Source organism: Trachypithecus francoisi, unplaced genomic scaffold (genome assembly GCF_009764315.1).
Source record: "Trachypithecus francoisi isolate TF-2019V2 unplaced genomic scaffold, Tfra_2.0 Lachesis_group5, whole genome shotgun sequence".
In the NCBI taxonomy this organism is placed as follows: domain Eukaryota; kingdom Metazoa; phylum Chordata; class Mammalia; order Primates; family Cercopithecidae; genus Trachypithecus; species Trachypithecus francoisi.
In genome coordinates this window covers 62,702,822-62,714,217 of record NW_022681470.1, presented here as the reverse complement: position 1 = coordinate 62,714,217, position 11,396 = coordinate 62,702,822, and the positions used below count along the sequence as shown (strand labels likewise).

At 44.5% G+C, this 11,396-nt stretch overlaps 1 protein-coding gene across 7 annotated transcripts; it reads left to right on the top strand.

The window, feature by feature from the left end:
• Positions 1–2,337: 2,337 nt before the first annotated feature.
• RAB29 (RAB29, member RAS oncogene family) lies at positions 2,338–10,129 on the top strand. 7 transcript variants are annotated; one of them, XM_033199943.1, is made up of 6 exons: positions 2,338–2,462; positions 2,744–2,991; positions 5,235–5,306; positions 6,170–6,351; positions 7,277–7,398; positions 7,681–10,129. In XM_033199943.1, the coding sequence occupies exons 2-6, from the start codon at positions 2,868–2,870 to the stop codon at positions 7,790–7,792; spliced, it is 612 nt and encodes a 203-aa protein (XP_033055834.1). In that variant the 5' UTR covers positions 2,338–2,462; positions 2,744–2,867; the 3' UTR covers positions 7,793–10,129. The 7 variants fall into 7 exon arrangements, with proteins under 7 accessions (XP_033055834.1, XP_033055837.1, XP_033055835.1 ...); XM_033199946.1 differs by having other exon boundaries at positions 2,351–2,434; positions 2,749–2,991; XM_033199944.1 differs by having other exon boundaries at positions 2,352–2,434.
• The last annotated feature ends 1,267 nt before the right edge of the window (positions 10,130–11,396 follow it).

Sequence of the window (11,396 nt, the reverse complement as noted above, 5' to 3'; positions counted from 1 at the left end):
TGGACAAAAATAGAAAACCAAAAATGACATTGGGCTTTAAAAGAGCATAAGGAACCTCACCTTGTTGGAGGGAGGAAACTCCCATTTGAAGTCGGGTGAGATAAAATTGGTTAGGTAGGCTGGGGCAGGTGCATAGAAAGCTTTGGACACCAGCTTCAGGGAGGTTGGCCTTTTTGTTGAAAGACAGTTGGTAGATAAGGAAGAACAAACAATGGTGTTTTAGGAAAACCATCCTGTGCAGTTGTAGAGGGTGACTTAAAAAGAAAATAAACTCAGGGAAACCAATGAACAGGTTACTGCGGTAATGTAGATGTGAGATGGTGAAAGCCTGAACTAGGAAAGTGTTATTTGTTGATTACCTGGGTGACAAAATTATCTGTACGCCAAACTTGCGCAACATGCAGTTTACTGGTGTAACAAACCTGCACATGTACCCCCTGAACCTAAAATAAAAGTTAGAGAAGAAAAAAAAAAAGGAAAGTGTTACTGGATATGAAGCAGAGAGGATGAGTGGGAGAAACCACTTACTGAAGAAACAATCAGATATGGTAACTGACTTTTTTTTTTTAAGGGTCTAGGCCAGGTGCGGTGGCTCACGTCTGTAATCCCAGCACTTTGGGAGGCTGAGGCGGGCAGATCACTTGAGGTCAGGAGTTCAAGACCAGCCTGGCCAACATGATAAAACCCTGTCTCTACAAAAAATACAAAAATTAGCCAGGCTTGGTGGCATGTACCTGTAGTACCAGCTACGCAGGAGGCTGAGGCACAAGAATCACTTGAGCCCAGGAAGCAGAGGTTGCAGTGAGCCAAGATAATGCCACTGCACTCCAGACTGGGCAACAGAGTGAGACTCCATCTCAATAAATAAATAAACAAATAAATAAATAGGTATAAAGGGACAAGTGTAAAGGAAATAATAATTCTCAGGATCTGAAGTCTACATGGAGGGAAGAAATAATGACACCAGTGACAGAAATAGGGAAGCTGAGAAAAAGAGCTATTTTTGTGGCAATGTAGTAAGAGGAAGAATGTGGCAGGACATCCAAGTGGAGGCACCTTTTGGGCATTGAATATCACTGATCAGAGATAAAGAACAAATACAGTGAAGACAGATCTTTGACACCAAGGACAATTCATTGAAGAGTTTATAGAATGATTGACTCAAAGACCAAGAATCTAGCCTTAGGAAATACTTAGAGGGAAATGGGATGGAGAGAAACCTGAAAGAAAAGGATAATCATCGGAGAAGTAGAGGGATGACAAAGAAAGAGCAGTGTCATAGAAAGTATAAGGGAAACAAATGTCAAGGAGTGGTCAACTATGTCAAAACGAATAGGAACAGAGAACATTGGATCCTTAAAGGTGAGTAGCCTGGCCTAACCTCCTCTACCTGAGTAACAAACATTCTGGGCAAAATATATTGTGAACCACGCTGATGTTCTTTCCCCACAAAACATAAGTGATAGCCTCTCTATCAAGAGACCTACGCAAGATTTCATAGTGTCTGGTCCTGGGCTGTTTTCCCATGGCCCTGCTGGTTCCCTTCCTCTGTTTCTAGAAAAAGTCTAGAAAATGGAGCTCTCTTTGCTTGCCATTGAGCTCATGTCCTGCCAACTCCTACCTAAGTGGCAGGCAGGTCAGTAAAGTTTCAGGCTGAGAAATTAAAATTATTTGCCAAACACTAGTTTTATGATTATCTATTAACAACAGCCACTACGAATCGAGAAGGATTCCCAGTATGTTTCAATTAGCCTCTAGCTCAAGTGATACATGAGTAGTATGGTTAGAATAGGCATTGTAGAAGTATGAATGGGGAACTGTCTCTTGTTTTCTGTCTATCTTTATTGTTATTGCTGGATATTAAATGCTGTAACTTTTGGCATATGTTTTTTCCAAAGAATGGTCTCTTGGGTCAAGTTTTCCTGAACTTGCCTGGTATTGGGCAAGTTCATACAGAAAATATGAGTCATTTCACAAAGTCCTGGGCTTGTCTATCTATTTGAAGGAATAGGAAACGGACTTCACTTGGAGCATTATGGATGAGGCTTGGACTTTTACTAACGAAATAAGTTTTCATCTTAACTCCGTTAAACCTTTAAAGACAGAAGACTATCTGGAGATGGATTCAGGCCAGTGAGATCACGTTGCACAAATCTCCTCTTAAGGGATCTTTACTGACCCAGAATTGTTTCAAAATAAGATTCCGAACTGTTGAAGGAGTTTTGAAGCCTTGAAACTTTGTGTAGGTTGGCTTAAAACGAAAAAAAGAATACACTACATTTCCCAGGAGGCTTCGCGGGTGAGCCTCCGCACTCGGCTGGTTCTCTTTACCGTGATGAAAGCTGGGAAATGTAGTGCTCCAGGCAACCCTGCACGTGACGCTGGCGGAGGAAGGGGAGAGAGAGGCGCGGGACGGCGTCTAGGGAACAGAAAGGTACCGGCTGCTCCTTCCTCACAATTTGGTATGTGCTGCAAGGGGAGGGTCCTCATCATCTGGCCCCAGTGGTGTAATGAGCTGACTGGGATTCAGTCACTGACTCGGAGCAGCTCCGGGAAAGTCTTGGTGGGGAGGTTCCGAGGCGCCTGGTCCCGTTTCTCGGCAGTCAGGCCAGGAGGGGGTGGGGAAGGTGCGAACAGCCGGGGGCTCGGAGCTTGCGCCCTGCGCCCCACCCAGGTTGCGGCCGCCCGGGGAGGAAGCACGTATAGGTTGAGTGCAAAGTTTCCTTTTTTGTTTTCTCGTCAGAGCAGCCCACACAGGCGGTGGGTGGGAATGCCTCACTTCAGTTTGAAGAGGGTCCGGAGCCAAAGGGGTTAAAACAAGCGACTCCCCCACTTCCCGCCTCCCTAAAACGCACACCCCGCTAGCCATGGGCAGCCGCGACCACCTGTTCAAAGTTCTGGTGGTGGGGGACGCCGCAGTGGGCAAGACGTCGCTGGTGCAGCGATATTCCCAGGACAGCTTCAGCAAACACTACAAGTCCACGGTGGGAGGTGAGACGTCTCTCGGGGGACGGGGAGGAGGAGGCCTCGACCGCGTACTCGAGCTGGGGACCCAAGTGGGATCCGGATTTGCTGTCGGTTGTTGGGTCCTTCTTCGGGTTAGGAAGTACTGTCTGGGAACCTAGATGGTGTAATTGCCGGGTGTTTCGTTTACACGCCTCTCTTTGAGTTTCCCCAGTTAGATTTTTCCCAACCTGACCCCACTGCCAGGAGAAAGGTAAGAGCAAAGGCGTGAAGATGAGAAATAGGGAAGGGAGGATGAGGATAAGCAATTGCTGTTTATTGCAGGCGCACTGTGAACTCAAGTCTCCAGCCTTTCAGCTGTCTGGCATCTCTCCAATCAGCAGAAGCAGCTGAGATCCTCTGGGGGCCTCCTGGTTAGGTGCCGGCTGGGGCTGTAGTTCTGCCCCTCTGTTGAGGAAGGAACCGCAAGGTGTTTAACCTGGCTTCAGTGGGAGAACGCAGGAAGCGGAACTGGTCTGAAGGACTCTAGCTTTGTTGTGGGGCTGTGGGTGGGATGGAAAACACAAAATCCCCAAACGAGCCCCTTGGCTACGCAGTGAGATGCCCATGAGGGCTGATGAGCTGTGTTTTTGTCCGTTGATTGCTTAAATAAAGGTAACCTAGGAATTCTTCGAAGAATGTGAAATATACCACTTCTCTGACCTATCTACCCACCACTTTTTTCCTCAAACTGAAGAAGGTAGGGAGGAAGGGAACACTGAGTTCTTTCATTTCTTTCCCGGGTGTGGCCTTTGGACTCAACTTGTTATTTTTTCAGAGGTAGAAATGCCTTATTGTTAATTAGAAGGTATTTAGGAAGAGCTGGTGATGGGGGAGAGTTACTTAAAATTTTCTCTCTTAAAAGAACTTGTTTTAAGGGGAGAAAAACGTACCAATGGAAAAAGTGAAAATGTGTGCTCCTGTTCATATGGAAGTTTAAAAAGAAATTAAGCATTTACATTGCAATTAAAACATTCTCCTTAAGAACCCCCAGTAGAGCCCAGTACAGTGGTTCATACTTGCAATCCCAGCACTTTAGGAGGCTGAGGCAGGAGGATTGCTTGAGCCCAGGAGTTCGAGAGCAGCCATGGGAAACACAGCAAGACCCCACCTTTACAAAAATTAAAGAAAAAAGTAGCCGTGGTTCCAGCTACTCCGGAAACTCAGACTAGAGGATTGCTTGAACTCGGGAGGTCAAGGCTTTAGTAAGCCCCGTTCACACCACTCACTGCACTGTAGCCTGGGCAACAGAGTGAGACCCTGTCTCAAAAACAAAGGAACAAAAAATTTAAGTCTGGCAAAATTAAAGGTTCAAAGTTTCAGACACACTATCTTTACCTCTCTGCCCTTCCACTCCTAAATAATATAAGGGTCCCTATTTCACGGATTTGGGTTAAAATTGGCCTGCTATTAATAGTTAATTTTTAACAATTGCTGTAGTTTTCGTTTATCAAAGAATATAATTGACTCTGGCTATTTTTTTTTTCAGTGTTCCGTCTAAATTTCCCTTAGCTGTGAATCCTGTTACACATGTGAAAGATAATATTTCCAAACCTCAGAAATTACTGTGTTTCTCTCCTTAGCCAAAGCTTTTCCCCATGGAATGCTTAGCCTTAAGGAGTCTCAGCATCTGCAGACTTTGTGGTAGATTCCAGCAGGACTCTTCAGCAACATCCACGCAGTGTCTTCTTGGGACTCCTCTGGGACCTTTTCCGTTTATTCCATTCTTGCCCAAGATAATACCTGCAACCTTATGGTGGATGTAGAGTTCCCCATGGTGTGTTGTTTTCATAATACAATTTGATTAGAAACCAGCAGTGAAATTGAATGTGGAAGATACAAAAACAACCACACTTGTCTCATTTCCCCCTTCTCCCCCATCACCCCTTCCCTGAGAAAACCCCCTAAATCTCCCAGAAACTCTTTAACCTGAGAATGAGAGTTGTTTTCATAGTTACTCCCACCCCCAGTCTTGGAGACAAGTAGTAGCAAACAAATGAGCTTGACAGGAGAGTAAAAGCTGGAAACTCCTTTGGAGAGTGAGTATGAACCATCCATCTCACACTTAATGCACACGTGTGGACTCATCTCAGTGAATTGAGGGCTTAAAGATAAACATGGGATTCGAGTTGTGTGTCCATCGGGTTGTCACTGCCTATTTGATTTGAGTTTATCCCTATTCATTTTTTACAGTGAAATTTTATTAAGGTATAATGTACATATATTTTCAGTGGATTTTGCTCTGAAGGTTCTCCAGTGGTCTGACTCCGAGATAGTGCGACTTCAGCTGTGGGATATTGCAGGTAAAGTGGGAGGGCTGGATAGGAACGAGGGAAGAAATTTTGATTTAACCAGGAAACTCTGAGGAAAAAAAAAAATGGGGCAGCAAAGCCAGAAATTGTTTTTCTGAAGCTGGAATGATTGAGCTGCTCTGAGGACACACGAGCTGAATAGGTGCAGAGCTTTTGTAGATGTTTTGCCCTGAATAGATCTAGAGCAGTCTCTATGTGGATGGAGGGGCTGGCAAGGTGATGGATTGTCCAGACTATAGTGCACACTCCCACAGCAGGGGAGGGTACTTTTTCTAGGTTTAAGACTGACCTTAGTGAAAAACAAGATCCCCAGAAAATAGATACAGTAAAAATAGTGAATCCTTATTATGTGCCAAGCATTCTTCTAAGCATTTTAAATTCACTGACTCATTAATCCTCACACCAACCCTATCATAAAAGCTACTGCTTTTGGAGAATCACTTGAACCTGGGAGGCGGAGGTTGCAGTGAGCCTAGATGCACTCCAGTCTGGGCAACAGGAGTGAAACTCTTTAAAAAAAAGAAAAAAGCTACTGCTTTTATCTTTACTTTACAAATGAGAAATCTGAAGCACTGAGAGCTTAATTTGCCTGAAGTCAAATAGTATGCAGCAGAGCAGGGATATGGACTGGAGCAATCAGGGTGCGGAATCTGCCTTGGAAATAATCAGGCTTCATTATCCCTTTACGGGATAGATAGAAAACCAAGAGTCAGAGGGGTAAAGTGAGTGACTCCCTCTGCCACATATGCTTACTGCCCCCCTCCACAAGGAATGGGGAGAGGCTGAGGTGTTAGAGAGGATGTGGAGGCTGGCTCTTGGGTCATCTTCTTGAGAACTCTCCCTTTTCTCCCCAGGGCAGGAGCGCTTCACCTCTATGACACGACTGTATTATCGGGATGCCTCTGCCTGTGTTATTATGTTTGACGTTACCAATGCCACTACCTTCAGCAACAGCCAGAGGTGGAAACAGGACCTAGACAGCAAGCTCACACTACCCAATGGAGAGCCGGTGCCCTGCCTGCTCTTGGCCAACAAGGTATGTGGCCAGTCTCAGAAAATGGTCCCTAGCCTGCCGGGTGCCGTGGCTCACGCCTGTAATCCTAGCATTTTGGGAGGCCGAGGCAGGCGGACCGCAAGGTCAGGAGATCGAGACCATCCTGGCTAACATGGTGAAACCCCATCTCTACTAAAAATACAAAAATTTAGCTGGGCGTTGTGGCGGGCACCTGTAGTCCCAGCTACTTGGGAGGCCGAGGCAGGAGAATGGCGTGAAACTGGGAGGCGGAGCTTGCACTGAGCCGAGATCGTGCCACTGCATTCCAGCCTGGGTGACAGTGCGAGACTCTGTCTCAAAAAAAAAGAGAAAGAAAATGATCCCTAGCCTCTATCTGTGGTTAGAAAGGAAGTAAAATCTCTGATTCTGGGCATCCATTTCCCCTTCTTAAGTTGGCAGAATCATCTCTACCTCCTTTCAAAGGATGTTGAGGATGAGACTTTCCTTTTCTTTTTTTTTTTTTCTGAGACGGAGTCTCGCTGTGTCGCCCAGGCTGGAGTGCAGTGGCTCGATCTCGGCTCACTGCAAGCTCCGCCTCCCGGGTTCACGCCATTCTCCTGCCTCAGCCACCTGAGTAGCTGGGACTACAGGTGCCCGCCACCACATCTGGCTAATTTTTTGTATTTTTAGTAGAGACGGGATTTCATCGTGTTAGCCAGGATGGTCTCAATCTCCTGACCTCATGATCTGCCCGCCTCGGCCTCCCAAAGTGCTGGGATTACAGGCGTGAGCCACCGCGCCCAGCCAAGGGTGAGACTTTCTTTGGGAAGAATGTCAACTGTAAATTTCCAATGCTGGTGTTCTTATCCATTGGTGAAAACAAATATTTAAAATCCACAGTATCTGAGCCATATTCTTATTCCCAGGAAGTTTATGATATTGCCTTTTATTTTTTTCTCTTTACCAGTGTGATCTGTCCCCTTGGGCAGTGAGCCGGGACCAGATTGACCGTTTCAGTAAAGAGAATGGTTTCACAGGTTGGACAGAAACATCAGTCAAGGAGAACAAAAATATTAATGAGGCTATGAGGTAAGTAGCTCATGCTGATAGGCATGCAGAGGTATCCATCTTCCACCGTGGCCCTATGGACCCTCTTTTCTTGTTTCTGAGCCGACAGTGACAGACTGAGCCACTGGAATGCCAGTCCCTAAAGGTCAGGGATACTGTCTTCTCTCCTGAGATAACTGGGGACAAAGGGGCATGTAAACCTTCTGGCTTTACCAAATAGTCTCTGATGATAAACCAGACTACATCTGCCATTTCTACTTTTCCTCCAAAATAAGCTTCTCAGGCTTATTTTTTGTTTTTTAGAGTCCTCATTGAAAAGATGATGAGAAATTCCAGAGAAGATATCATGTCTTTGTCTACCCAAGGAGACTACATCAATCTACAAACCAAGTCCTCCAGCTGGTCCTGCTGCTAGTAGTGTTTGGCTTGTTTTCCATCCCAGTTCTGGGAGGTCTTTTAAGTCTCTTCCCTTTGGTTGCCCACTTGACAGTTTTAAGTACATTTGAATTGTCTCCTGACTACTGTCCAGTAAGGAGGCCCGTTGTCATTTAGAAAAGACACCTGGGGCCTGTGTGCATTTCTGCATCTCCTGGATTAGTCTTGGACGTGTTGCTGGCTCATGTTAGTGCCAGTTAGTGCCTTCTGTGTAAGATCATCTCATCAGCCCTCGATTTGTGATTCGGAATTTTGTGAGAAGGATTAGAAATCAGCACCTGCGTTTTAGAGATCATGATTCTCACCTACTTTTGAGCTTAGTTTTCCATTTGATATTCATTGATATCATGACCTCCAATTGAGAGGAAAATGAGATCAAATGTCATTCCCCAAATTTCTTGTAGGCCATTGTTTCAGATTCTTTCTGTCTTGGAATGTAAACATCTGATTCTGGAATGCAGAAGGAGGGGGTCTGGACATCTACGGATTTTTGGCTATTAGAAGTGACCCAGAAGTCACTGTATTTTTGAAACTTCTAAAGTCATAATTAAGTTTCTCTTGTCTTGGCATCAAGAATAGTCAAGTTTTTTGGCCGGGCATGGTGGCTCATGCCTGTAATCCCAGCATTTGGGGAAGCCAAGACAGACAGATCACTTGAGTCCAGAAGTTTGAGACCAACCTGGCCAGCATGGCAAAACCCCATCTCTACTAAAAGTACAAAAATTAGCTAGGCGTGATGGCACATGTCTGTAATCCCTGTGGCTACTCTGGAGACTGAGGTGGGAGAATCGTTTGAGACTGGGAGACAGAGGTTGCAGTGAACCGAGATCATGCCACTATACTTCAGCCTGGGTGACAGAGCAAGACTCCATCTCAAAAAACAAAAAAACAAAAAAAAGTCATTTTTAAACTACCTATTTCATGCAATGAGAGCATTTTCTTCCACAAAGAGCTTAATCCTCATGATAGGGTTGTCTAGTGTCTCCAATTTGCAGGTTTCTGGGTTGATGTCTTAATGCATAATACTGCAAGTGACATCAGTTGGCTGTGATGCTTCAAAATAGGTCTGCTCCTCACAGCTTTGGGAATCTAAATGGAAGAAGAAAAGGGAGAAGTTAACAGCCTCCACTGGGGCAACTTTGTGAGCACATAGGCACTTAGTCATAGGAAACATATTACATGCAGGCCCTAGCCTGGGGGAGGAAGGTGGATAGACAGAAAATCATTAGGTAATTTAAGTACTAAATTGGGCAGGGCTTTTTAGTATCAAATCACTACTAGACTGTTTAATTTGTTAAATTCTCTCTAGGATGGTGGTTTATAACCTAACCAAAGTTATCGATATTCTTAGTAAACTCAGAGGCCTGAAGTTCTTTGATAGACCTGAAATAAGTTTGCTAAGTCAGTAGTTCCCAAATCTGGCTGATCAGGAATACCTGGGAAGTTTGTTAAAATTGTTTAAATGTTTTAAGATTTTTGGGTCCTGAGCTGCATGTGGCGACTCACGCCTGTAATCCCAGCACTTTGGGAGGCTGAGGCAGGCAGATTGCCTGAGGTCAGGAGTTCAAGACCAACCTGGCCAACATACTGAAACCCCGTCTCTACTAAAAATACAAAAAATTAGCTGGGCATGGTGGCGGGCGCCTGTAATCCCAGCTACTTGGGTGACTGAGGCAGGAGAATTGCTTGAACCCGGGAGGTAGAGGTTGCAGTGAGCTGAGATCGCACCATTACACTCCAGCCTGGGCAACAAGAGTGAAACTCCATCTCAAAAAAAAAAAAAAAAAGATTTTTGGGTCCCAACCTCAAACCTACTGAATCAGAATTTCTAGGGATGAAGCCTAGGAATGTGTTGTTTTCAAAGCTTCCCTGGTGATTGTGATTAGCCTGGTTTGAAAACCATTCCTGGAGAACTTGGTAAAGATACAGAGACCCAGGCCTTTTGTATTTACATTTAAATGCAAATCCTGGGTTTCTATATGTTCTGTTAGCTTTTCGGGTGATTCTGCTACACAGACGTTGAAAACCACTGCCCTAAGAGATCAGAGGCCACATATCAGAGAGAGAAAAGGGGCCACACCCTTTGGTGGTTTGTTGTGTGTTTTTTGAATGCCAATTATTTTAACTTGCACAGTCTTCTGAAACCTTGTATTAATAGTTCTCTTTTGTATTACCATTTTCAGGTAGCATTTTGATTACTATGATTCTGAAGATAATAGTGGAGTAGCAAATTTCATTGATATGAAGAGATCATTGATTTTCATTCATTGGTTTGAACACCTGCAAAATCACAAATAAATGAGAACTAAGTCTTGTATTCATGGTAGTTATTGGCCTTTAATGTGAGTTTGTCAAAGTGCTGTTTTATACTGATAGCTCAAGAGGATTGCGGAACTGGAGACTTTATTTTTTAAATACCTGTTTATTTTTTAAATACCTTTTCATTTTTTAAATTTTCGATTCAAAGGTTACGTGGGCAAGTTTGTTACATAGATATATTGTGTGATGCTAAAGCTTGGGTTTCTGCTTAGCCTGTCTCCCAGTTAGTGAACATAGCATCCAGTAGGCAGTTTCTCAACTCTTGGGAGTTCTCTCTCCCCACTTTTGGGGGTCCCCAGTGTCTGTTGTTCTCATCTTTATGTGTGTGTCCAATGTTTACCTCCCACTTACAAGTGAGAAATGCGGTTAAATACCTTCTTTTAAAATGAAGGTAAATATTATTCTGTTTACCTGTTAACTTACTAATACCAATTGCTTAGATCCATCTGCCTGGTACCAATTCAGTACTTGATGTAACACGCCAAATACTGCTTGAAAATGTGACCTTGTTGAAAAACTGAATGTGCTTTCTTTTCCCATTTGCTGACTCAGGATTTACCTGCCTTTTCAAGCATTGCTAGAGGTTGGCCGGCCAGCCAGCCCTTCTGGATATTCTCTCCCAACTGGTGAACATTACAGGCCTGAAACTAATTAAAGAAGGAACTGGCCGGGCGCGGTGGCTCAAGCCTGTAATCCCAGCACTTTGGGAGGCCGAGACGGGCGGATCACGAGGTCAGAAGATCAAGACTATCCTGGCTAACACGGTGAAACCCCGTCTCTACTGAAAACTACAAAAAACTAGCCGGGCGAGGTGGCGGGCGCCTGTAGTCCCAGCTACTTGGGAGGCTGAGGTAGGAGAAGGGCGTAAACCCGGGAGGCAGAGCATGCAGTGAGCTGAGACCTGGCCACTGCACTCCAGCCTGGGTGACAGAGCAAGACTCCGTCTCAAAAAAAAAAAAAAAAAAAAGAAGGAACTGAAATGTAACTAATTCTTCTTCATGCCCCTATCCATAAAAGAAAAGCAATTATGATTAGGAAAATAAAATATTTACATGAATGGAAATGTGATGCTACTAAAAATAATTAGGTCTTATCATTCAGATGCTACCTCTTTGGTGCATTCAAAAGGGGTAGCGTCCAAAATTGTTTGGAACATAGATATTGTAGCCCCTCCCTAGAAACGGACCTATATTTGAGACAAGATGCCTCTCCAACCACTGAGGTGGCTTTTGGCCGAAAAGAAAACATAGTTCCCCAAGAGTGTT